The sequence below is a fragment of the Rhododendron vialii genome, chromosome 6a, assembly GCF_030253575.1.
Source record: "Rhododendron vialii isolate Sample 1 chromosome 6a, ASM3025357v1".
NCBI lineage: Eukaryota > Viridiplantae > Streptophyta > Magnoliopsida > Ericales > Ericaceae > Rhododendron > Rhododendron vialii.
In genome coordinates this window covers 28247079-28273892 of record NC_080562.1, presented here as the reverse complement: position 1 = coordinate 28273892, position 26814 = coordinate 28247079, and the positions used below count along the sequence as shown (strand labels likewise).

Here is a 26814-nt window from a genome sequence, read left to right as displayed (position 1 = left end):
ATTATTGAGGGAATAGACTCGGGGTGACCCTACGCTCGAGGGAATTAGACCCGAGGTGACCCAAGTGATTATTATTGAGGGAATAGACTCGGGGTGACCCTACGCTCGAGGGAATTAGACCCGAGGTGACCCAAGTGATTATTATTGAGGGAATAGACTCGGGGTGACCCTACGCTCGAGGGAATTAGACCCGAGGTGACCCAAGTGATTATTATTGAGGGAATAGACTTGGAGTGACCCTACGTTTGAGGGAAATAGACCCGAGGTGACCCAAGTGATTATTATTGAGGGGAAAGGACCTGGGTGAGACCGTGGTGACCCCAAGGGTGATGTTGAGAAAAATGATGGGAATTCCTCAATTAAAAAGAAAAGAAGGGAAAAGGATTTTGAACAAAAAAAAAATTTATGGTATTTTTTAGTGAATCAACGGACTCCGGTATTTCAAACTCGAATCAACAGAGCTTGACAGTCTAGTGTTCACCCACACTACCTCACATTTAAAATGGGAAGCTTTGTATGGAATTGGTTTGATAATCGATGATGTGGATTTGAGACAAAATGGTATATATGTATGAGAAACACAGAACTTGAACTTGAGTTGCCACCTAGGATCGTCTAATATGTCAATACATGCTTTCTTTTATTTCTCCCTTTAGACCTCCAAATTAGTGTGGCTTGTTCTCCTGACGTGTGTTAGGTAACTTGTTCTGTGTGAATGTATAATTGGCACCTTGTGGTGTAATGCATTGCGAGAGTTTCATATATGGTATTTGCATGTCATACTTGTAACGGAAATCTTAATGTGGAGGAGTTTTGCTAGATGTTGAGATTTGAAGTTTGATTTGGGGTTGACGGGTGAGTTCCCATGTTGTCGAGGTGTGGTATTGTTCGACGTGTCATTATCTACTTTATATTCTAACTCTACGTGCGTTGTGTGTGTATTTTTGGTGAGAGGTTGGCTAGTTGTTTAAGAAAAAAGAGAGAAAACAAATATTAAAGAACTCAGATAAATCTTTAGGTCATTGAAATGGAAATTGAAAGAGTAGGTTCGATTTGGCAGTAATGGTAAACTGAGGTTTCAAGTACCAGAGTGTGTGTGTGGGGGTGGGAACGTCAGTGTTTGATAAATGGAGTTAAATATTTTCCAGCATGAGTATGGTATTTTGAGTTCTACTTTTTGGCAAAATAAATATGCTTTTGGAAAATTGTTTTTCCTTGGGATCTGTCTTCACTTCTACATATAATTTAGGTATGGATATCTCTACGAGCTAGTGTAGCTCACCCTATCCTTTTAGGTACTCGCCATGACACTTAGCTTGGATTGCATGGAGTGCACATTGAGACGTCTCTTGAGAGCTTCATTGGAATCAGTAAGGAGTAAATTCCGAAAAGAAAACAAAAAATACAAAAAATGAATAAATTGTGAAGTCGCCCTATTGCAGTATCATTTTATTGCCCTTTTCGTTTGGCCTGTCTCTACGCAATACAAACTACAACTCTACAACTACAAGCACTGAAGCCAATCGCTCCGCCATAAACCCCAGGACTCTCCCTAGATAAGCGCTTGAGGAGAAGAAGAAGAAGACAAGTTGGTTTCTCGACACTAAGGTCTCAGAATTTGGGCTTTTCTTTTGAAATTTGAGATTCTGTTTCTGTTAGTGATTTCTGCAGATTCTGTTTTTTTTTTCAGATGAATAAATTGTGAATCTGTTCTTTTTTAGATGATACTGGTGAAAAACGATTCTATTTTCGGATTTTTAACCTTATTTCTAATTATCGGAGTGAGCCTAAGAGCAACGAAACCGAAATAACCGAACTGGTTCCGTCCAAGGCCACATATTAGCCTGATTATAGTTTATTTCAGTATCTAATCATAACAGATATTGAAATGGCAACTGACTTTCAGGTTCCTATTTTGCAGATTTTCAGCAGTGTATATGATGCTGGACAGCGTGTTTTAGCGTTATGTCTGACTGGCGATACAACACTTGCTCAAAGAAGTGAGAGTTTTCAATGGTACTTTCTGATTTTTAAGCAAAGATGTGAACTTTAGAAATTCTCATTACGTCAACTATATATTTTGTGGAGTGGAATAAATCATTTGTTAAAGCTAACCCTGCTGCCTCTACCTTGAATAAATCATCGTCTGTCACATGCATATAACTGCATCATTTACAACTATGATTCAGATTCATCCTATGTAGTGACAAACTTTTTAGTGGTTCATGCGCCAAAGTTTATACGTGGTAATTACAGTGTGTAATACTATGTCATGCACTAAAGGTTATGTGCAGGAGTTTTTGGGGGTTCGTCGTGTGTTGTCTTTCCGTTGTTTGTTAATTCTTTTACAAGTCATCATAGATATTGCTCAATCTATTATCCTAGATTGTTTGTTTATGGAATGTTGATCATTGGCTGATTAATAATATAGGGAAGCGAGCGAACCATTGTATTTGTTGGTTTGATTTCCTTCCCTTTTTGTTTGGAAGGGGCCTCTATACGACTCTATTTATCTTATGTACTCAATAGTCTATTTTGCTTTTACGAATAAAGGATATATGCCGCGAACAATAGGACCATTTTTCTTTGGCGATGAAGAAAACTAGAGATAGATGATAAAAATTCAGTGGCGGATGCAGGATTTGTATTAGCAGGGGCCCGAATCATATGTATTTCTACATTGGTACAAAAAAAAAATCCAAATATATTTGCTACTATCTAGTTCTGAGAATGAGATGAATTCATGTGTATATACTTAACCCCAATTCAATAAGAAAAATGGTTGATAGCTTCAAATCTTAGGAGGCTTTTTAACACATGTATAAGAACTTTATGAACTTTTTTTTCCCTAGAGACACTTGTAGGGGCGATCCTATAGAATTTTTCCACATTAACCTAAAAAACTAATATAATTAATGGGAGCATTTCAAGTTGTGCAGGCCTGGGCACCCCCTAGCCCCCCCTTGTGTCCGCCCTTGGATACAATATCGGGCTGTAGTGATTGGGAGACTTAGCCAAAAATCCCTCATATTTGCATTTTTTGAGCTCAAGAAAGTAAGTCTTCAATGGGTATAAACCCCATATAAGCCTAAATCTTCGTTTGCATTCAGCTTAAATACTAAATCTTATTTTGCATCCAAGCTATTTAGTTTCTAGGGTTACATTCATTTGGGAAAGCAAAGAAAGCATGGAAAAATTGAGGGATCTAAATGCCCTTCTGCTAACCGATCGACAAAGAAAGCAGTAAAAGTATAAAGCAAAAAGTTTAACAAGCGAATGTTTATTGGCAAACCTTCATCTAGCGAAAGACCAAATCGAAATCAATCGAATGGCCGAAAGGCCCATCGAAGCCATGTTCAGGTATGTGTCCATCGCTGTAATGCGTATCTATCAATCTCATCCTAATGCAGATATATTTCATTTCGAAGAATATGTGCTTTCAATTTGCATTGAACAGGGATCAATGTATATTGCGACTGTAGGATTGTGTTGGACAGGTATTCATGGTCAATGTATACTGCGACTGTAGGACTGTGTATTTGTAAGAGTGATTTCTTTTTTTTTCCGCGACGACTATATAATTTGCTGTTACTGGTGTCACAGTGGTAATGAAACAAAGCAAAGTAATGTAGGAATTTCTACCCGATGATGATTTTCTTTCCTTCAATGTCCAAGTTGTTTATTGGTTGAAGAACTTTATTTTGGAGCAATAAAGAAATAAAAGATTGTTTTGATCCATGATTGAAAAGGGAGTTTATAGTGTTGGTGTTGTTTTGTTAACATACTTATATTTCAAAACTTGACTATACAACAATGTACCCTATCAAGACATGAAAAGATTATGCAGCTATGTAAAGGATGAAAACTGAATTAGCACAACAAAGATGAGCTTCCAGATTCACGCACACAACGAAAATGAACTTCCAATGTGAAAAATAGCAAGAAGTGAATCTTTTCCCTTAGTGTGTGCTATTTAAAGGTGGGACAATCTTATGTAATAATCATATATCTGTTTTTTGGTTCTACCCATCCGACTTGGAGATGCCTATGTGGCTCATTACTTTCTTTCCTGGATCGCTCCTTGAGTGAACTATTGATGCCATCCTTGTATAACAACGTATGCCATGATCATGCATCAGAATTGAATAGTAGATAGTCACATTTGGTATGGCAGCGTAGAGGTATTTTGCATGTATGTTTTTGTTGATTTAAGATTGCGAACTAGTTCTAATTGCTCACGGCACTTAAAGAGAGATTAAGAGCAACTTTACTTCTATCTTTAAACTAAAAAGAGGCCAAAACTAAAAGAAACTAAGACAACCATTTGAGATCATAAGAAAATAGAAGTGAGAGATGCAGAGCACAATACATGAGATGCACATATCTCTAAGAAAATCCTGCAGCAAGGTGACTACTGGCCTACCTTGGATGAAGGTTGTCTCGATGTCTTTAAGAAGTGTCAAAGATGTCAAACTCATGCTGACCTTATTTTTTGTAATAGTAGTAGATAAAAAACTTCTTGAGAAAGGGAATCAATCCACTATCAATGTTATCAAGGTTATTGCTTCCATTATTTTTTCATATTCTTATGGTTATTATGAAAGTTTCTATCTTTCAGAAGAGTGTATGGCTTTATATCATACCATGCCTTCAATAACACGCTGGAGAAAATGCTATGTTTCTTGTCATGGAGAGTGGCATTATTGTTCTATGAATTTGTCTTATTAGTATTGCTAGGACTTATTAGAGCAGATGAGTAAGAGTAACAAGATTACATGTTTTTTCAAGGTTCAACTACCAGAAGGAGTGTTACCATTCGTATATATCAATCAGAATGATTTCTTGGGCCGAAAGTAAGTGTTTTCTTTTCCTCCTGTTGATGTTTTTGTTTTGTTTCGTTGCAGAATACAGTTTTGGTACTTTTGTTTTGAGAAAGGATTGCTAGTTAGAGACATGTCCTCCATTCGTCAATACTTATTGTTAGAAACTAGACTCTTGCAATGTAACATTTTTGAATGGCTTTTAACGTATGGCACTGATCTATAATGCCGACCTTTATTGGAATAGACACGTACTCCTAAGCCTTTCCTATGTACATATTCTTTTCTGGTTCAAGATCATAGTTATTAATGGCGAGAGGTGCACTAAGGCGCAAAGGTATGTTGGGTCTAGGCGCGAGGCACACCTAAAGAGAGAAAAAATTGCAAAAACTTAATATAATAAGACAATAAGTTTAGAAAGTTAATGTAAAAAACCGATAAATTCACTTACCAAATGCTAAATAGTCAACCATTCTTGTGTAGAGAACTAGAATGTCAAATTTAATGACTTCTCTTCTCCTTGGAATCTGGTATGCAAACTCAAGAAAGCTATTTACGTTACGGCCTCCGACCGAGAGAGATCATTTGGTTTGAGTCGTTCACTGGGAAATCGACATGGTGTACTGATGTGTGAGGATCGTTTAGCCTTTAGGTTAAGAGGAGTTACATTTTTTCCCTTTAGATTTAAATTAGGTGCGAATTGAAAGTGGCTAACCAGGCGCACGCCTTGCGCTTGGTTGCCTAAGCCTCACCTCTATCATGTTGGCTCTCCTGACCCCCTCTAGGTGCCAAGAGTGAGCTTTGATCGTGGGCACGTGCCTTTTATAACTATGTTGTAGATGTTAAAAAAAGTGGTTATTCACTCGCAAACATTTCAAGAATTTGAGTCTACCATTTAAAGCTTTTAAAAAGTTTTTGATTTGAAGGTGGAGAAATAGTTGTGCATTTGTGCTCATTTTTTGTGTGTTAATTGGCATATCCTGGTTATTGAGATGGTTTGCTTGCAATAAGGTAGCTGTTTGATTATGCTATTATACATAGAAAGTTGGCAGTTTGGTTTATGATGAGCTTTTGTTTTTTGGGGGGTGGGGGAGGGGGTTGAGGTTTATGATAGGCTGGAGTTTGATATTGCCATCATCCAAATGGATCATTTATTATTATTATTATTGTACTTGTGGTACTGACTATGCCCAATGGTAATTTGTATGTTTTAGACACAAAAAGTTGAAAGAAGAGGACATTGCCATTTGTGAGTGCAAGTATGATGCCAATGATCCTGACAGTGCATGTGGGGAGAGGTGCTTGAATGTTCTGACCAGCACTGAATGCACGCCTGGCTACTGCCCTTGCGGTGACTATTGCAAAAATCAGGTGAAAATGAGGTCATCTTGCGTGTGTTTGTGAATGTGAATGGGCTAGTATCTGTACTACTGCTTATTTTGTTGTATTCTGTATGATTAAATATCATTATCAGATACTTATTATTGCAGAATAAAGAAGATTTAAAAAAGGATCACAGGTTCCACATCTTGATTTTACGTAGAAGTCCCGTTAGATTAGTAGCTTTTGATGTGAGAATGGATATACTAAATGCTTATTTCTCTGAAAATTCCCTTGTTGATCCAAGGTCAAAAACTCGACTTCGTTAGAGAGTCTCTGACTTTGTGCATTTGTGGAATATGTGTCTTCATTTGACCTACATTTATGTATTGGAAGTAGTTGTTTAGTATTATAATGGATGATATTTTATGGATACACCCTTGCTAGGCATTGTGACTTGCTATGCTCAGGAATAGGTGTTGGGTATGGCCATTTTTTTTTTTGATCAGCAAAAAATGATTTTATTAATCATTGAAACAAGTTACAATGATTAAAGGGATCTGAAGATAATGGCATGATGGAATTTTGGTAAGTCAATTCTATCAAATCCTTCCTACCTCCCTTTGGTCTGGTCTTAGAGCATTTCACCTCACTTTCATATGAAGTTACGCTACTCACCCTCATGTGGTGTCAGATTAAAGTGCTGCCAGTTAGTTAATGAAACTGCAACATACACGCTGAAACTGAGAATGGGCCTCAGAAAAGTTTAAGTCCAGGTAATTTGATGACAATAGACTAACACTGTGTCAGTCCCTCATTTGATATTGGAGCTTCCTATACTATTGTTGATTTATGTGTAAAAATGGTCTACGATAATAAATTCTGTAAAGGGGGCATCTTTGGGCCATTTTTTTTTTTTGTTTAATTCTGTTTCCGTAGTTGCAGTAGGGCAGATTGAGAAAAGTACATCTAAGAAAATTGTTGGTTTTGTTGGAAACTTGGAATATTGGCAACACGTTGCCTAAATCTTTTTGATGATCCCTAGATCTCCAAACAATGTCCACTGATACATTTCACACACATATTGATGGTCCACCGTAACACATTGATTTAATGTCTATGGTGTTATGTGGAACATTAGTCATGGGAATGACCTTGATTCAAAGTGGGAGTCCTACTACAGTAGATATCTTTAGAGTTAGCTATCTTTTGAATTAAGAATAAATATACTAAGTATTTCAGTGGGAGTCCTACTACAGTAGTTATCTTTAGAGTTAGCTATCTTTTGAATTAAGAATGAATATACTAAAGTATTTGTTTCTCTGAAAATTCCCTTGTTGATCCCGAGGTCAAAAAACTCAAGTTCGTTAGAGAGTCTCAGCCTTGTTTGTGTGTTTGTAAAAAAGCGTTTTTCATCTAAAATGAATGACTGACCAAAAGGATGATTGGCCATCAAAAGGACCTTTTTGGCAAATCACAATTTTCCAGTAACAACAAACGCAAGTAACAGCAAAAGTACGTGCCTGGTAGTGTTGGCCAAACAACTTAAACCCTGTTCCTTTCATAGCATAAGGGGAGGAAAAGAAACAGAACAAATAAATTTCAATAGGATAAACTAGTCTTTAAACCTCTCCAAAAAATAAATGAAGAAATGTTTAAACCTCTCCACAGATAAATGAAGAACAAGAAGATTTGTAAGAAAACCTACAAAAATGAGAAAATTCGTTCAAAAAATCAGCCAAAGTTTGGGGCATTCTCCAAGTCGATGTCACCTCCTCTAATTACTACAAAAGGCAAAAAACAATTCACAGCTAATGGGGAGAAAAAGGAAAAGCATGCTGAGAAAAAATATAAAACAACTTTTTTTCGAAAATTGAACAATAGTGTACCTTTATTTTTGATAAACCCATGAGTTAACGACCTGCAGGAAAGAGAAATTGAATTAGTAATAATCCATACGTAAACGACAATTCTATATTTTACCTCTGACCTTTGCTTCATCAATGGACAACCACGAGCCATAAAATGCTTAATTACTAAAGGCGCTTTGCACACACCTTTGAAACTCACTTCCTAAATTGCCTACGCAACCACTGACCACCATTGCTAATGGTTGCATTGCAAAGAAGAGCAGTAATGGAGGCAGAATCTTGGGCAAGGATTTGATTAGTCGGATTTCACGACAAGGGAGATGGGCCCGATGGTTGTGGAGTTACAACAATTCACTGAAGTCATCATCGGAGGAGGGGTAGGGACGCCAAACGTGTATCTGGAGAGAGAGGGGTGATCAGATTCGGCCCTTAATTTTGACAGTCAAGCAGTCAAACGGTCAGAATTTAGACAGCACAATCGAATAAGGCGTATTTCACACTCCAGATCTAATCCCCTGTTAGAGCAGTAGGTTGAGCACCCATAACATTTCTTGACTGTTGGATTCATACTCAAACTCATCTCAGCTGTTAAAACCTTCCAAAATTAATCTAGACCATTGAATATCAATCCAATGGCTGAAAGTATGTAAAATTCAAAAAACTTGAATTGTTTTATTATAGATAGAGATGCATGAATTTTTTTTTTCTTGCATAGATCCTTGCCAGGTACTACAACTTGGTATGCCAAGAATAGGTGTTGGTTATGGCTTGTCCTATTCAAAGTTTCAATGGTATGCTATTGCCTTTGTAACCTTTTACCTCAGGCCATGGTATTTTGGTATATGGTCTTTCTTTCGATTTCACAAAATTTAAAGGATAAAATCATATCCTTGTTACCTTCCTTTTCAGTTGGTGGTGTATAGAGGTGCGATATGGCGGATTATCTCAAAATGGATGGGGACATGCTGATGTGGGATATTTTTCTTTGTAGGGAGGTGCAAGATTGGTAGTTGGACGAGTTATTGACCCTTTTGGGCAATTTATATGGTATGCCAGGCTTGGGGACGGGGCAGGATTCTTTGAGGCGGATTCCAACGGCAAATGGGACTTTCCATGTGAAATCATTTTACCGAGTCTTGGTTGGAGGTACTAACATATGCTTTTCCTAGAAGGCCATTTGGTGAACTCGTGCTCCAAACAAGACTGCTTTCTTTGCATGGTGGACGGCTAAGGAAAAGATTCTTAGCGTAGATAACCTTATTTGGCATTGAAAGCTTATTGTTAATTGGTGTCCCATGTGCTTGAGTGATGGAGAATCAGAGGTTCTCTTGTTTATTCATTGTATTTGTCTAGTTGCGAGGGAACTTTGGGCTACGATACTTGTATGGTGGAGTATGCCTCGGCCTTTTCCATGTTCGGTAGTAGAGCTAATTCAAGAAAGGTTTGGGGCTAGAGTGGGTTGACGAGGATGGAAGCTCTGGATTTTGATCCACTTTGCTTGATGTGGCTTATTTGGAGAGAATGGAATAATAGATATGTTGATGGGATTGGGAGACCTATATTTAGGGTTAAGAGTCATTTCCTCTTTAGTTTGGGTAGCTGGGAGTAGAGGGTATGCCATCTTGCCCTTGACCAATTTCTTGATATGATAGATACTTTGGAAGTATAGAGTGGAGTGTAGTGCTATACATGCTGAATTGAGAGTGGGCCTCAGAAAAGTTTAAGTCAAAGTCAAAGTCAAATTGATGAAAATAGACAAGCATATCCTTGTCATCTTTGTCTACACTTCTCTAAATTCCTAGCCAATCTGAAATTCTTATTATTATGAAGAAGAAACAACTTCCTCGCCCACACAATTTGCATATCCGATGAAATTGCAGCTTCTCTCTACTCAAATTGGCCTCCTACTATTACTTTGATACCAATACTTAGGGCCTATGTAACACGGACACGGACACGGAAACAGACATGGGACACGGCAATTCTAAAAAAATGGGGATATAGACACAGCAGGGGACACACCACGTGTATAAATAAATAAATAAAATATATTATCATTCAAATTTTTTTTTTATGAACCATCATTGTATATGAATAATTTCATTTATTGTATAATTTTTTTTTGAAGGCATAATTACAGTTGACTCCAATTTTTTGAATAATTTCATGTTAACCCCCCAAAAATTAAAAATATTACATTTTGACCCCCTGTCGTGTTCCCGCGCGTGTCCCCGCGCAAAAAATAATAAATTATTGGACAAGCCATGTGGCGTGTCCAGTACGTGTCCCCGTGTTCCCAAGCCGTGTCCCCGTGTCCAATACGTAGATACGGTGCCCTTTTGGAGTGTCGGTGCTTCATAGCTTAGGGCTATGTAAGACCCATGAAACTGTGAACTTGTTGGATATGTTCATAACTTATGCCTTGTTCTCTTCCCTTTTCAAAAAGAATTTTTCAAAAAATTCCCCCTAGATTCCCCCTACTTCCAACATTTCTCTCTCTATCTCTCTCCACTTATTAACCCTACTATTTTTCAAAAAAAATTTCAAATATCAATCCAGACAAAGCATAATGTACTTAAAGGGTCTGTTTGTTTGACCGGTTATGCACATCGGATTGGACTATATGTCCAAGGTGACCAATGGTGTCTTGTGTTAAATATTTAAAATCCGGATTAAACATGCCTCGGATGTGTTTAAACATACAATACGGGTTAGGAAGATTTTGTTTGTATTGCTCTCATGTTCGGCTATTGCGGATATCCATTTCTTGGAAAGAGTCTAAAGACAGGAGTTACAATACTTGTTTTACTCAAGTTTCCCTCTCACTGATGTGGGATATAGTATGTTAGACCAACACCTGAGCCCCTCCTCCCCTGGCCATGGTTTTCCCGTGGCTAGCACTTGGGTGAGTTCCCAATTCCCATGCTTTTTATTACTTTAATAATGTGCATTCAAGCTGTATGGCAAGATTTTCAGCTATTACACTTACCAAGCATTATATTTTTAACTTTGCCTCGATATGCTTGTTATATTGGCTCTTTTCGCCTGTTATTTATGTATTTATTTTGGGTGTAAATTTAAGACTGTAAAAGTTTTAGAAGTATGATGGTTTCTGTGGAGCCTCTGAGGTTCCAATTCCTCATGTTTCATTATTATTTGTGTACAGAGGTTCCAGAAATCTGAGTATGCCAAAACAAAATTTTTTAAGACTGAAGGACGTGGGTGGGGCCTTATAGCTGATGAAAGTATCAAGGTAATTACTCTCTAGCTGCATATGACATAATCTAGAAGAGATCAGTTATCTTCTAGTTTAAGGTTAGTTGTAATAATTTCGCTGGCAATTGTCTTTGTAATCAAACACAACAAATTATCTCTGGTATGTGTGCTGAATACTGATGTTTATCAAGTTTACCATTTCTTAAACATTTTATTTCAAAACCGATAAGAGAGTGGGTTCTGCTATGATCTCATTTGCTGACTTTATAAGGCTTGAAATCATTTTGTACATTTCTAACTGGGCAGGGCTCAATCTTCAATTAATTAATAGCTGCTTGTCTGTGTTATTCAAAATGATTAGGCTGGACAATTTGTTATTGAATATTGCGGCGAAGTAATATCATCAGAAGAGGCACAGCAAAGGTCCCAAGCTTATGAAGCTCAGGGTAGGTCATAGTGTCATACAATTATGAGAGAGAGAAGGTTGTACTACGATAACAGGAAACTGATTCTACAATTTTTGTGGTCTGAAGCAGGTCTCAAGGATGCATATATAATTTCTCTCAATGCCAATTCGTATATTGATGCAACTAGAAAAGGCAGCCTTGCTAGATTTATAAACCACTCATGGTAAGTCACTGAAATGATATTACGAGTATCAAGTAATAGTCACTGGAATAGTGATCTTAGCTGGGATTGACATATAGCTTTGGTGTTGCAGCGAACCAAATTGCGAGACGAGAAAGTGGACAATTTTGGGGGAAATAAGGGTGGGTATATTTGCGAAGCAAGATATTTATGTTGGAACTGAGTTGGCATACGATTATAATTTTGAGTGGTATGGTGGTGCTAATGTTCGTTGTCTGTGTGGAGCACCAAAGTGTTCGAAGTTTCTAGGCGCAAAGTCTCCTGCTTTCCTGGTGAGTTCAAAGTGAGAAGTTTTAATAAATCTTATTTGACATGCAATGAGTCATGAAAGACAACTGAAAATGAATTTATGCAAACTGCTAATGCTGTATTTTTGTGTATTTTTGGGTTCTTGTCTAATTGAGTCATGAAAGACATCTGAAAATGAATCTTATGCAAACTGCTAATGCTGTATTTTTGTGTATTTTTGGGTTCTTTTCTAAGAGGCTTGGTGCTTTCCTACAATGTTGATTTTGTTCTCTATATTTCTTCATTATCTTCCTCTTTATTTATTGGTAATTTATTTTGGTTTAATTAGGAGTCATCCCGTTCTCTTTTTTTATTTTGGTTTAATGTTGTTCTACTTTAACAGGAGCACAATCATGTGTGGGAAGAGGGGGATGACAGGTAAGTGGGTGCGCATTTATAGATTACAAGCAGCTTGAGTCTTTTCACTTGCACTTTGTACTGGTGTTATTGAAAGTCTTTCCACAAAGTTTCTGTTAATTTTAGTTCCGTATGAATGGCAGTCAGCCAGTCACTTTATATGAGTTCTTTAAGAGCAAAAAGTTGAAGACAGTCCACTAGACTGGCGAAGGACAACAAGGATTCAATACGCAATACTGACCAATAAATCATATGCTGTTGCCTCCACAATTTTTCACGGGCTTTAGTCAATATACTAATCTCTCTACGTCATGACTACCATGATAGATGAGTGAGCAATGAAAGCACTCCAACTCAAAACCAATTGGGATGAGTGAAGAGGCTGCTGTTTGCATGTGCAAAGATAAACAATGGATCCAAAACATAGTGATCACAACGAACAACGAAACGATACAAGGTGTGCTTAAGGCACAAACAACGGGGTAATTAATCAAGAGAGTCTTGTCCAAAAGCCTCCGAAAGCCTAGCTCTGATGCCATGTTAAAACATCCAACTCAAAACCAATTGGCAATGAGAGGAGAGGCCGCTCAGGCTCATAGGCTAGTTTTCGAGGTGATAATTAGCCTAGTTATGATATCATGTTAAAGCATCCAACTCCAAACCAATTTTGAATGAGTGGGAGGCAGCCGAGGCTCATAACATCAATCACTGATTGTCATCCTATCATCATTTACTTTTATCCTACTTTTTGGAGTGCATGAATCTAGATATGAATCATCACTTGACTAGAGCCTTTAGACCTATGCAGATAGGTGACTTTTGCTTTTGGGTCACTCAGTTGTTTCAATGGTATTACTTCTTCAAGTACATCAAACTGGACAAAATTACTACAATATTGTTCAAGTGGTGTGCTCTTTCAAAAGGATGTGTATTGGCATGGATAGATTTTGGCTGTGGGACAATAATATAACGGAAAACATGAGCTTTTAAATATCAACAAAATATGTGGCATGGATTTTTGATTCCAAACTTCCTCTCATGCCTATTGGGGGAGTATCTACTTAACACGAAACATAAATTCCAATATTCATGGATCCAGTTCTTGAGGTGGACTGAAGTTTTTCCTTGTCATTAAAATGTCTAGAATAAATTTCAGCTGTTTTCTTTTCGTACCGTGGTTTTCAAAAGACTACTTCAATGATTACTAGAAAAAGAGAAGAATTATATATTGAAATCTTGATTAATGTATTTACAAGAGAGGGGTATATATACCCAAGAGAATGAAACATAAAAGGAAAGAAAATAAAATCAAAGTACTAATATTATGGGATTGCATATCAATCAGGACTAATATTATGGGATTGCATATAAATCAAATCCCAAAGATATCGATCATGCCAAGCTTGCGAAGAGTGGTCTTGAGAAGAGATGGCCCTATTGGTTTGGTAAGAGCATCAGCAGCCTGTTCAGCGGATGGAACAAACTTAGTAACAATAATTCCCGATCTCACTTTTTCTCTATTAAAATGAATATCAACTTCAATATGCTTTGTTCTTTCACGGAGGACTGAATTAGAGGCTAACATAATAGCTGACTTGTTATCATAGTGTAGTGTAGAGGGGAAACCTCAATTCTGCAAGAATGGAGTGAAGCCACAAGATTTCATAGGATCCTTGGGCCATTGCCTTGTATTCTGCCTTAGCAGAAGATCGAGAAACCGCAGATTGTTTTTTACTCTTCCAAGAGAGAAGATGGTTCCCATAGAATGAACAAAAACTGGATGTGGACCTCCTATCTCTCATGGACCCAACATAGTCAGCATCGGTGAAGCATGAGATTTTAGGAGAATTTTTCAAATCATAGAACAGACCAGGACATGACTTAAAGTACCGCCAGATATGATACACTACATCTAGATGAGATGTGTGGGGGGAATGCTTAAATTGGCTAACCAAACTCACTGCAAAAGCCAGATCTGGTCTAGTGTGTGTTAGGTAGATGAGTCTCCCAACTAGCCGCTGATACATTGTCGTATCCGGTAAAAGATCACCAGATTCAGCGGATAATCTTATGTTTGGGTCCATAGGAGTGGATACAGGTCTACAGCCTGTCATCCTAGTATCTCTCAGGAGATCGAGCGCATATTTCCGTTGTGAAAGGGAAATCCCATGCCTAGAGGGAGCAACTTTTATGCTCATTAAAGTATTTCAAGTCTCCCAAATCCTTTACATCAAAAACTGAGCTACGGTTCTTCTTTACTTGTACAATCCGTGACTTGTCATCCCCTGTCAAAATAATATCATCCACATATACAGACAGAGTCCCACATTGTCCTTGAGAATTCCTTAGGATAAAGCAAGTGTGGTCAGAATGACACCTTGAAAAATTCAGTGCAAGTACTACAGCACTGAACCGAGCAAACCAGGCCCAAGGAGATTGTTTCAACCCATACAGAGATTTTTCGTAAATGACACTTTGCCAGCATACTCCCCTTCAGCCCGAAAAAACCCGGAGGGGGGTCCATATAAATGACCTCATCCAAATCCCCATTCAGAAAAGCATTCTTAACATCCATTTGGTGTAAAGGCCACGAATAAGAAATGGCAAGGGAGATAAGCAAGTGAACTCTAGTGAGTTTTGCCACTGGAGCAAAGGTGGCAGTGAAGTCCTTCCCTGGAACTTGAGTAAAGCCCTTAACAACTGGCCGAGCTTTATACCTATTAACAGAACCATCAGCTTTCTGTTTCAAACCAAACACCCATTTGCACCCCACTGTTTTCTCCCCTTTAGGAAGAGCCACTAAATCCCAAGTATGATTTTTGGATTTTTCTGTAAGGCAACCATTTCATCCTATATAGCAGCCACCTAATGGCGACTCAACATAGCCTCTCTGATAGACCGAGGAATGAAAATAGAATCAAGCTTCCCAATGTAAGCCTGAAGAGGGACGGACAATGCACTATATGAAATATGATGCTCAATTGGGTGATTAGTAGATGGAAAAAATGAAAAACGGTCAGGGGGTCAATGGTCCCTAGTGGGGTACCGCCGGGTAGGGGAGGAGAGAATAGGAGAAGAGGCACGGTACCTTCATTCAAAGGGGATTCTTGCTTAGGGATATGTGGGCAACGACTATACACAAGCTCTGGTGTACCTGCAACAAGAGTATCCACAATATCGAGAATAGGAACAGTACTCACAGTATCGAGAATAGGAATAGGACTGGGCACATCCTCAATAGGAACCATAGGGGAGGAAAATTTAACAGAAGTATGATTGACAAAGAAAGAAGTATCCTCCCAAAAAGTCACATCGAGAGAATTTAAAATTCTACGAGAAGGATTACAACACCGATATCCTTTTGACGTAGAGGAATAACCCACGAATGCACACCTAATGGAATTGTTATCCAACTTTGTTCGAGAAGGACTCCTATTCTGAACAAAGCAAACACAACCAAACACCTTAGGAGGGATAGAGAATAGAGGTTTTTCGGGCTGAAGAACAGAAAGAGGAGATTTTCCACCCAAAATCCGACTAGGAACACGATTAATCAAGTAGCAGTAAGAACTGCTATATGCCAGAAGGGTTTGGGAACATACATGCCTTGGAGAAGGCATCTCGTGACGCCCATAAGATGACGGTTTTTTCGTTCAGCAACACCATTTTGTTCCGGGGCATGGAGACAAGTGAGTTGCTGAAGAATACCACGTTTGTTCAAGTGAGAAACAAGGTCCCTTGTCACATATTCCCCCCATTATCTGACCTCAGACTCCGAACCACAATATTGAACGGAGTTTTAATCATGGAGAGGAATTGGCAAAAATTTTCAAACACTTGGGAATTTTTCTTTAGAAGATAAACCCAAGTGCACCTGGAAAAGTCATCAATAAATGTAACCTAATATCGACAACCAGAGAGAGCAGTAACAGGAGAAGACCTCCACACATCAGAATGATTTAAATCAAAAACAACTGAAGCACGATGCATTCGAGGAATATAAGGCTTACGACAATGTTTGGAAAGCTCACATACTTCACATTTAAACTTAAATTGTTGACAAGCCTAGGAAAAAATTGGAAACATTAAACATAAATACTGAAAATTAACATGCCCCAATCGAGCATGCCACAAAGATAAGTCTTTAGAAGAAACAAAAATTGGAAAATCAAACACGGCAGAGGTGGTAGCTTGTAACACAGGATCAAGGGGGTCACCAAAGTAGTATAGTCCATCATGCTCATATCCCTTGCCAAAAATCCTCTTCGAACTCCGGTGCTGCAAAAGACAACAATCGGATAAGAAGATGACAGCACAATTAAAGGATTTTGCGAGACGACTGACTGACAAAAGATTGAAGGCTAATTGAGGAACATAAAGGATTGACAATAGAGTAATATCAGAGGAGATTCTAACGTCCCCCTTACTACTTATGGTATTAACTGATCCGTCAGCCAAACACACAGATGTATGAGTGGAAGCCAAAGGAGTAGAAAACAAGGATAACTCACCCGTCATATGGTCATTAGCACTAGAGTCTAGAACCCATGAGGGAGTTCCAGAGCGAACATGAAATGCAGTGGGAGTACCTGAGGCCAAAGTGGCAGTAGTAGTTGCAAAAGGCATAGGAGCCGGAATAGATGTGGGCCTCTGAGACATTAACATTGCTACCTGAGCCTGAAGTTCGGCAACAACTGAAGGATGAGAATTTGAGGCCTCGACAGTGGCTGTAACTTTGCTGGGGGTCCAATTTTTTTTCTTGAATTGAGCTTTTAACTCGATGTGAAGTTTCCAGCAGGTGTCTTTAATATGTCCTTGATCTCCGCAATGATGGCAAGTTTTCTTACCCCCAGTAGGACAAAAACTCGAAGAAGCGGCAAATGCCATCTGATGAGATACAACCCCAACAGCTGGTGATAGGGTATGAGTAGAAATAAGACGCCTGCGCTCATCACCATCCACAACGGCTAAGGTATCCAAAAGAGATGACAGTGGTGAAATATTGAGCATCTGACCATGAAGGTTTTAAAAATCTGTCTTGAGACCCATAAGAAAGAAATAAGTGTGAAGACAATCCATCCTTTTAACGGAGACATCCGCCGTTGCCCCGAAATCACTACTAACTGGATCATACTGGGCTAACTCATCCCACCCACCTGCAAGTATCCAAAGAATTCTGACACAAACAAACCCAAACTCTCTTGAGATGCACAAGAGATCTCCTGATGTAACTCAAATATACGAGCTTCGTTATGAGACAAACCCAAACTCTCTTGAGATGCACAGGAGATCTCCTGATGTAACTCAAATATACGAGCTTCGTTATGAGAATGAGCATACATTTTTGTCAAAGCTTTCCAAAGGCTGTCTGTGGTTTCATGATGCATAAACATGTTGAAAATAGACAGTTCCATAGAGCTAAAGAACCACCCAAGAATAGTCCAATTATCAATATCCCATTGTTCTACTTTGGGATCACCATCAGCGGGACGAGGCATTTTACCCAAGAGCCAAGCATCTTGTCGCCCCCCCGCCCCACAAAGAGACGAAAAGATCGAGACCAAGCAGCAAAATTTCTGCCATTCAATAACACACTTGTTACCTTACCACCGGGCATAGGCGGAAACAACTCAGGCTTGATTACAGACGTACCAACTGATGACTCCACAACAGAAGTGATTTTACTTCCATCAGTCATTGTGAAGGCAGCACGAACAGACAGACAATAAACCTGGTGGTGATAAAGAAAGCGGGCTACACACTAATCTGTTAGCCCAAGAAAAGTAGAATAGAAAGGGCACACAAGGCCTTTCTACAACATCAACAAGTCACACACGTGACCAACTGTGACCTAAACGGATCACAGCAATCAAATAGAGAAGAAACCCTAGGTTGCTGTCAGAAGAGCAACTGGTGGAGAAACTAGGGCAGCAGCGTGGAGAGCAAGAGAAAGAGAGAGAAAGGAGTGATCGGAGGGTGGTGGCTAGGGCTAGTGGTTGAAGAGATAGAGAAAGAGAGAGGTCGGCTTTGATACCAACTAGAAAAAGCGAAGAATTATATATTGAAATCTTGATTAATGTATTTACAAGAGGGGTATATATACCCAAGAGAATGAAACATAAAAGGAAAGAAAATAAAATCAAAGTACTAATATTATGGGATTCCATATCAATCAAATCCCTAGGAATCCGGGTCAACTATCAAGCTGGATATGATGTGATTCCAACATTCTTCTCGATTGTATTTGTTTTTGGTTTTGCACTACCTCTTTGATCTCATCCTACCTGTTTTGATGCAGATATACTGTCGAGGAAATACCACTTTATGATTCTGCAGAGGATGAGCCTTCACTAATGGTCCCAAAAGATAAAAGTTCCTTTAGACATGAGTTCCTAGCCAGAGGGAAGAATGATTCCCTTATGGTAATTGGTGGTCGTGCAGGATCTGAACCTCAATTGGGGTCCCATGTTGCAGTTGTTGAGCCACTTCATTCATTTTCCGCAGGGGTGGCAAATAACATTGTCAAAACTGAAGTGAGTGAAGAGAACAAATTATATTTCCAAGATACTCGACAAACCTTTCCTCCAAGAAATGTGTTGATATCTCGAATTCAAAGTAGTAGTGCTTGTCGGAATTATCAAATTGGGTCAGGCGCTGTTCCAAAGAAAATGTCACACTTTGCCAACAAAAAGTCCATACATAAAAGTGGAAAGCAACTCGATGGAAAACATGTTGCGCAATTATTTACATCAAAGAAAGCACAAGAGGAAATCATGAAATGTGAGGTACAAGCTTTACTTACTCTTCAAGTGATGGGCATGTACGTAAACTGTACTTTCTTGGCTTTTAGGTTCATTAGCTTTTGTTAGTGCAATGTCTCAGGAATCAGGATCACTTGTCGGGTTCATTCAATTCTGCTAATGTGTTCAAGATGTGATGTACATGTACTTCCTCGTTATGATTTTGTGAAGGGTGCTTGTTAAATATAGGATTGAGGTTGCATAACTTCCGCACCCGAAATAATACATGCGGACTGTCTTTTGAGTGGTAACTTGTAAGGCTATGTTTGCCCATTTTAGATTTATAGGAAGTTAGGCATTATTTTAGCTTTTGACTTTTCTACATTCCTTTGGCTTTTGTCTTTAAAACTAAAGATTTGTTTGAGTGAGCTGTAGCCTTTGTTGCTAGGGTAGGGAAGAAATTCTAGCACTAGCATTGCTAATCTCATTGGGGCAAAACTATTTTTGTTTCAGATGCCTCTTTTGATCTTTGATTTGGTAGCATTGCGCAGAATGCTTTACCGGAATCTTGGTCAGTCTACTTACCCTATGAAATAACTTATATAAACATATCAGTTCAAATATTTTCAGTTAAGAGTCTTTGGATAGCCCTATTGCATAATGATGCCTTGTCATACAAGGCTTTCAATTTTGTACGCTTCAGATAGAATTTAGGAGGGAGAAAAAAAGAACGAACAGAAAATTGCATAGCATCCTGTATGGTTTCTTCCATTCCCTCTGAGCACAGAACTTCTGGGTCATGTTTATTCGACTGGACTAAGAGGAGGATATCAGTCCTGTAAGGTAATACTACATTTCACATGGATTGTGTGTCCCAAGTTTTGCGATGCATCTGTAATTGTGACTGGAAAAATTCCAAGGAGACACAGGATATGTGGTCCTCTTGGATTCGTAGTCCAATCCAATGTTCAATCTGGACTAACAGGTACTGGTGTATGATTGTCCACCTTGTGTTCTCTATTAGGATCTAATATGCGGTTGCCGAACCGTGGAACGAATGCTGGATCTGGCGAAATGATAACGTATTTCGAGGTCAGCAGGGATTACCAGCAGTTGAGACACATGGGAACTAACTTTGGATTTAAAGGATGTTATTAACTGATTAATCTTGCCGTATGCGTCATCTTAATTTTGTGCATTAGTTGAATTAATATATTCTAGTCAGTATTATGACCACCAGTGAGACTATCTTTTGGGCTGTACTTTCTACACGCTTGTAACCAAATAAATTTATATATTATCAGCATCTTTGATTGTTCTGTATAGGAAATAAAATTCCTGGCTGCATCCAAGCTCAACTCCTCATATGATGACATTCGACCTGCTATTGAAGAACATGAGAGGGATAGCCAAGACAACGTGGATATTAGTGCAGCTATGACATGGATAGGAGCCAGCTGCTCTAAGCTGAAAGCAGACTTTGACTTCCATTTTTCCATTGTCAAGAATGTTGTCTGCCCACCACCTGCTCAAGCCCCATCCAGCGCAGCAAAGTCTTCTGAAGAGGCAGACAGTGAAACTGGGATGAAGTATCTAACACACTAATTTCTAATCATCTTTTTCTTTTTCTCGGCGAAAGTCAGCATTGTTAGTTACTAGTAAAAAACAATTTCCAATCATGAATTTTGACATGTTACCTGGAGTTCATTTTCTTTTGTTCTCCTCCTCCACCTCTTTGAAGGGATTTTGGACATGGTGGTTGAGGCAATTTGACAATCTATACATCTGAGTTTTATAATAGATTCAATCACCGAACTTGGTTTATGATTTTATTTTCTAATTTAAATACTGGTTCTTTTCACATTACCTGTTTGTAAGAAGCATGCATTTGACGCAACTAGTGCATGTTACGAACGTAAGTTTACTAATGTTTGGGTTCCTTTTGTAATATTATTTTAGATTAAGGGTAATTTAGTCATTATAGTTTTAGGGCTTTTTCCTTGTATTTATCTGGTTCTCTTTCTTGTAAACTACAGTAGTCATATTTGAAATGTTTCATGACTATATCAATCTGAAGTCAGAATTTGCACACGGAGGAAACAATTTTATAAGAGGACAGACAAAGTTAAAAGGATTCCTCAGAATTCTAGTTCTAGTTCTGATAGTTGCAAGTCAAGAATCAATGATGAATCCCGAACACCCCTGCTTTAGCTATTTGTCACACAGAATATTATATGCTGCACATTGTTCTAGCTTCAATCAAACATGTCGGTCCTATATGTACTTAACTCATGGTGTCATGTTGCTATCTCTCCTTCTCCTTCGACTATATTGATTTGGATCTTCTGCATGTGTGGTCAACGATTTCACATTATTGAAGATGGCGGTTAAGAATTCATACGTATAGGATTTGCTTTTCATTTAGAACGATTTCTGCCTGGCATTAGCCGGCTAGGGCTAGAGAGGAATTTCATGTGCATTTTTGGCATTTATCCCCTCATTAGGTACTTTTGGATTTCTCAATATATATACGCTATGTTTCAAACAGAATATGCTTAGAAAAATGTATCTTTTTTTGAAATGATTGGGACAGGGACATGTTCGGACACACTTTCGATATGCCAAAACGTGCCTACCGCATATATGCGTTCCCTTTCCATTTACAAGGTTCCCTTTCCATTTACATGGTTCTCGGCCTTTGCGTTAGCTTAAACGGAGAAGGTCAATGTACAAAGCAGAGTGGTTTTGAGTTTTCCTGACTATTGTTGCAGCAGATTGTCTCTTGTAAACGAGAATGAACACTTAATCAAGCTCTTTGTGCCATTAAAGTGTCCAGTTACTCTCCTTTTCCTAAGCGAACAACTCCCCCAAATGCATGGTTCAAACGTAGCCGCTAGATTAGGGAAGAAATCAGACTTCCTATAAGAAAATTCAAATAGGTTCGGCTACTCTCCTTTCACTCATGAACAACTGCCCAAATCCATGATATAAACTCAGCTATGAGTACTCGATTAGGGAAGAAGTGGAACTTCCTACAAGTAAATTCAAATGGATCCTGTTACTCTTGTTTTCTTCGTGAACAATTCGCCAAAATCCATGATTCAAATGCAACCACCGGATAAGGGAATAAGTCTAACTTCCAACAAGCAAATTTCAAATGGGTGGTTACAATTGGAAACGGTTTGGGGTTGCTCAGAGGGCAGGGGAAAATTGTGATACGTAGGGAGGTCACCTATGCTCATGTATTAATTTTGGAGAGGTGCTAATTAATCAATATGGGACAAGCACTAACACTCTCCCGACTCTAACTCTGACTCGCAAGTGGAGTGGTAAACAAATGATGTATATTCTACAGATCACAAAGAAACAATTTTCACTGGAAGACAACAAGTAAATGGGCAAATAAGTGTCATAATTCGTAGACTTCTTCAATGAGTCTGCAATGTATAATTCACTACAAGAAAAATTGGATGTTCCGGAGTTGTTCCATCGCGCTTGAACTGTTGCATGCAAGCCGGCGTTTTTCACAAAGAGAGTTGTGTTAGATGCCTACCATGCTTGAACTACCCAGTACGTTTGTCCAAAATAATGACTGAATAGACGTGAGGCTGTGATCCCTAATAAACGCATTCACGCAAACTTGCTTTTCATATTTAATCCCTTTCCAAAAGTAAAAGTAAAAGTAAAAGTAAAAGCAACTACCAATATTAATTACTTTTTCCATTTTTGCTTTAGACCAGCAAGACAAAGACTTGACTTATGGAGTCCTCTTGCCATACCTTCTTCTTCTTTTTCTCCCTGTGATGGACGTTTAAGAGCAAACCTGCAGGCAATTCAAGTTTTCTATATCCAATTGGAGAATGGGGAGAGCCATTGGAATGGGCTCTTTCTGAAGGACTATTGAAAGAGCCCATAAACAATAGTAAATTTTTACGGTTTACATTTTTGACATTTCTCTTTTTGAAATAAACAGAAAGTGTAGTGCACGTCACGGGAAATGACTTTGGCCCCACCGTGTGTTCATTGTTGTAATCTGAACCGTTCATCTTATAAGGTCCGCAGACATATGCACACAAAATATCAGTTTGATCCGACATCTATAGGCTTGAAAATTTGGCTGCACATACATATTTTTAACGTAAACTTGCTTTTCACATTTAACTACTACATAAGTACATAGTATCATGAATATTGCTTTAATTCCCTCTCCGAAAGTTTAAAAAAAAAAAAACAACTACCAATATTACTTTTCCATTTTTGCTTTTGACCAGCAACACAAAGACTTGATTGGACTTCTATAGGCTTCAAAATTAGAATTTCGATTTATAAAATGGGCGATCATTGTCTAATTTTAAAGTTAGACCGTCCATGAACCTCCATTGATAAAAGAAAATTGATTTTTGGATATACATATTAATTTCTGATCAAGCTAATTAATTTTTTGTGGAGTTATACTACTCCGTAGGTCATATAAGATGAACGGTTTAGATTAATACAATAAATGCATGGTTTGCCCACAATGGCAGTGGTGGAAAAACCCGTGGTTTCCACTGCCGACGGAAAGAATTTAAACTCTTTTACCAAAACCAAACAAAGTAGTAAGTCCCAATCAATTGGGTTCAGGTAATGCATCCATTTTTTAACTGAATTTTGTAAAGGGCATTGTGTTTCATGATATTTAGAAAACCTAGATCATTTCGAATTATCTCCTCTAATGTCTCTCCCTTCTCATAGTGTTACTCTTCTTTTTTTTTTGTTCGGCGAAAGTTACTATTGCTAAAATAGTTAGATTAACACCTTAGAGTAGTTAAACTCTTGACCTTCTTACTCTTAGCACCTAAGCCCTCCTGGTGTTACTCTCAACCATAACCAAATCCTCTTATGTCAATTATGATCTACCCCTCCTTCTAGTGTTACCCTCAACCGCAACCAAATGCTTCCTCCTACATACCGCATCGCATGATCTGCAATAAGCATGTACAGACCACATTCCAAGTCCAATTGGGAATTGGGAAGAACCATTGGAATGCACTCTGACTACACAGACTGGCAAGAACTATTGAAATTCCAAACAAAAGAAATGCAAAATAGAAACAAAAACAGAAAGTCTAGTATGCACCATCGATCCATGGGCAATGATTCGGGCCTCTCGACCTCTCAAAGTCAGCACTTTCGCGCATGAAGAGGGGTAAAATCGCTATTCGATAATGTCATTGATGAGAATAAAGACCACACGATTGACTAACAGAAACAATCAGAAATGGCTTGCCATCGAGGCTGTGAAATCCATTGTTGGGCTTGCAAACTGTGGGGTAAAAATAATCATAAATATCTAACACCGAATTTCAGTTTGTATAGCTTTCGGTAGAAAATAAGTGGAAACCTGTAATCTGACTACACATAAAAAAAAAAAGTCAAACCTAGTGCACGAGGCTCCCGCCATTGCAGGGTCTGGAGAAGGGTGGATGTACGCAGCCTTACCCCTGCGAGTAGAGAGGCTGTTTCCACAAACTCCAACCTGGAAAGATAATGTAAGCAAATTATCTAATAATATACGGTCTGAAAACGTATTTGGGACAATTGATGTACGTTGCTTGACAAGAAAGTTGCTTGATGTGTGGCCCGTGATATCTGGTTCGAGTCCTTCCTCCGCTGGTTCAGTGGCTTCCTAGCCTTCTCCACGTAGCCTGCACAGTGAGCGCACGACTAAGACCTTGCCGGGGGTTGCCCGGCAAGGCCCTCCGGTGAGAGGATAAGTATGTGCAGGAAGAAAGGGAAGAGACTAGAGTTTTGAGTGGGTATTCGCGTGTATGAGTGCGTACCTTTCTAGAGGCGTTATCCTTCAGTATTTATAGAGTCTCCCTGACTTGCTCTCCAAGCACAGGCACGTGCCTTGCGCGGGCCAGGCGATGTCACCGTGACGTCACCGAACAGATCTGGTAACCGCTTTTGGGGGTGACCTGGCATGATCCATGTGCGCTCATGATTATCCCATAGCGTAACCGTCTTCGCATGTGGGTGGGCACGTGGCCGTGCGGGTGGCCGAGCTCAGAAGAACCTGTCGGTTGTCTAGCTTGAAGGGAAGCCGAGCCCGAAGGGAATCCGGGCTAGGCAACATAATCCGCGGGGCCGCCCCAAAATGGTGGCCGAGCTTGGCGTAGATCCTCTCCGTGGCCGGACGCAAGGCAAAAGCAGAGTCGACGACTGGTATGCCTCGGCTCAGGCCGAGCACAGTTATAGTGGGTTAGCTGCCCTTGCGGCGGCTGGCGGTGGCAGAGGAGCAGAGGTGGTCCATGGTGGAATCACAATTGAGCTCGGCCTGCTACACTTGACTAGAGCACCAACACTCTCTATTAAAAGCTTGGTTATCAGCAAGCAACGCACGAAGCATTAACATTTCCAATCACCGCGTTGGCATGGCAATGTTAAAGCTATTCTTCCTTTTCATGCACGTTGTTTCTCTGTTGTGCTTGCAATCTGGCTCTTCTTTTGTAGCTGGCTTTATGCAAGGCGGGAACGAGACTGACCGTCTAGCCTTGCTTGCATTCAAAGCAGCCATAACTAGTGATCCCTTTGGAGCTCTGAACTCGTGGAATGAATCCATCCACTTTTGTCAATGGGTTGGTGTAAAATGTGGCCGCCAACACCAGAGGGTCACCGGGTTGAGGAATGATCATAAGAAACTATCGGGGTCTGTTTCGCCCCACATCGGAAATCTGAGCTTTCTCAGGAATCTATGGCTTCGCAACAACAGCTTGAGTGGCGAAATCCCCCAGAACTCAGCCACTTGCGAAGACTACAAAGAATATCATTGGTGAACAATACCGTTCTGGTGAAATTCCCACAAATCTATCTAGTTGCTCTAACCTTCTTGGCCTTGAATTTTCTGGTAATAGGCTGACAGGGAATATTCCTACGGAGATCGGTTCTTTGAGTAAGCTCGAGGGGCTGTATATTGCGAAAAACAATCTAGTAGGAAGTTTGCCTTCTATTCTTGGGAATCTATCTTCTCTTACAATTATTTTTGCAACTAACAATAAGATTGGCAATAATGTGCCGGATACTCTTGGTGGGTGGAAAAAATTGAAAGCTCTTCAATTAGGGTTGAACAATTTGGTTGGTACCATTCCTTTCTCAATCTATAATCTCTCTTCTATCGAAATCTTTGAAGTTTCAGAAAACCAAATTGAAGGCAGCCTTCCCTCAGACCTAGGAATCACTCTTCCTAATCTCCAAGTCCTAACTATTGCTAGTAACTTGTTTACTGGTTCCATTCCTATCACAATATCCAATGCCACCAAACTAGCTTACCTGTTCTTGGGGCGAAACAAATTTATAGAAAAAGTCCCTTCTTTGGAAAATGTGCCTGATCTTACGAGTATAGTGCTTGAAGTTAATCTTCTAGGAACAGGGGAAGTGGATGACTTGAGCTTTCTTGACACTTTGACCAATGCCACTAGATTGTCCGTCATGGGTCTAGCCACCAACAACTTTGGAGGTGTGTTGCCTGAATCAATCAGCAATTTTTCCACTAAATTTTAGTTTTTGAGCTTC

At 39.2% G+C, this 26814-nt stretch overlaps 2 protein-coding genes and 1 long non-coding RNA gene across 3 annotated transcripts; 2 read left to right on the top strand and 1 right to left on the bottom strand.

Moving 5' to 3' along the window:
* Positions 1-1555: 1555 nt before the first annotated feature.
* Positions 1556-21092, top strand: LOC131330052 (histone-lysine N-methyltransferase ASHH1). Its single transcript, XM_058363538.1, has 11 exons — positions 1556-1608; positions 1922-2016; positions 4789-4853; positions 6035-6191; positions 11178-11264; positions 11589-11673; positions 11764-11857; positions 11949-12147; positions 12507-12541; positions 18819-19305; positions 20587-21092. The coding sequence occupies exons 2-11, from the start codon at positions 2014-2016 to the stop codon at positions 20863-20865; spliced, it is 1491 nt and encodes a 496-aa protein (XP_058219521.1). The 5' UTR covers positions 1556-1608; positions 1922-2013; the 3' UTR covers positions 20866-21092.
* On the bottom strand, positions 12733-18852 carry LOC131330112 (uncharacterized). Its single transcript, XR_009200967.1, has 2 exons — positions 18669-18852; positions 12733-13867 (listed from the first exon to the last, which is right to left on the bottom strand). It is a non-coding gene; the product is annotated as an uncharacterized LOC131330112 (long non-coding RNA).
* A 4584-nt stretch (positions 21093-25676) lies between the features above and the next one.
* On the top strand, positions 25677-26802 carry LOC131328587 (probable LRR receptor-like serine/threonine-protein kinase At3g47570). The gene is made up of 2 exons (XM_058361515.1): positions 25677-26074; positions 26157-26802. The coding sequence occupies exons 1-2, from the start codon at positions 25677-25679 to the stop codon at positions 26800-26802; spliced, it is 1044 nt and encodes a 347-aa protein (XP_058217498.1).
* Positions 26803-26814: the final 12 nt, after the last annotated feature.

Bases quoted from the DNA above. Each gene is read 5' to 3' on its own strand.
- LOC131330052 (XM_058363538.1), top strand. The intron at 4,854-6,034 runs GTAAGTGTTTTC...TGTATGTTTTAG, and splicing joins AATGATTTCTTGGGCCGAAA to ACACAAAAAGTTGAAAGAAG. The intron at 11,858-11,948 runs GTAAGTCACTGA...TTGGTGTTGCAG, and splicing joins AGATTTATAAACCACTCATG to CGAACCAAATTGCGAGACGA.
- LOC131328587 (XM_058361515.1), top strand. From the start codon at position 25,677: ATGGCAATGTTAAAGCTATTCTTCCTTTTCATGCACGTTGTTTCTCTG. The intron at 26,075-26,156 runs GTGAACAATACC...TTCTGGTAATAG, and splicing joins GACTACAAAGAATATCATTG to GCTGACAGGGAATATTCCTA.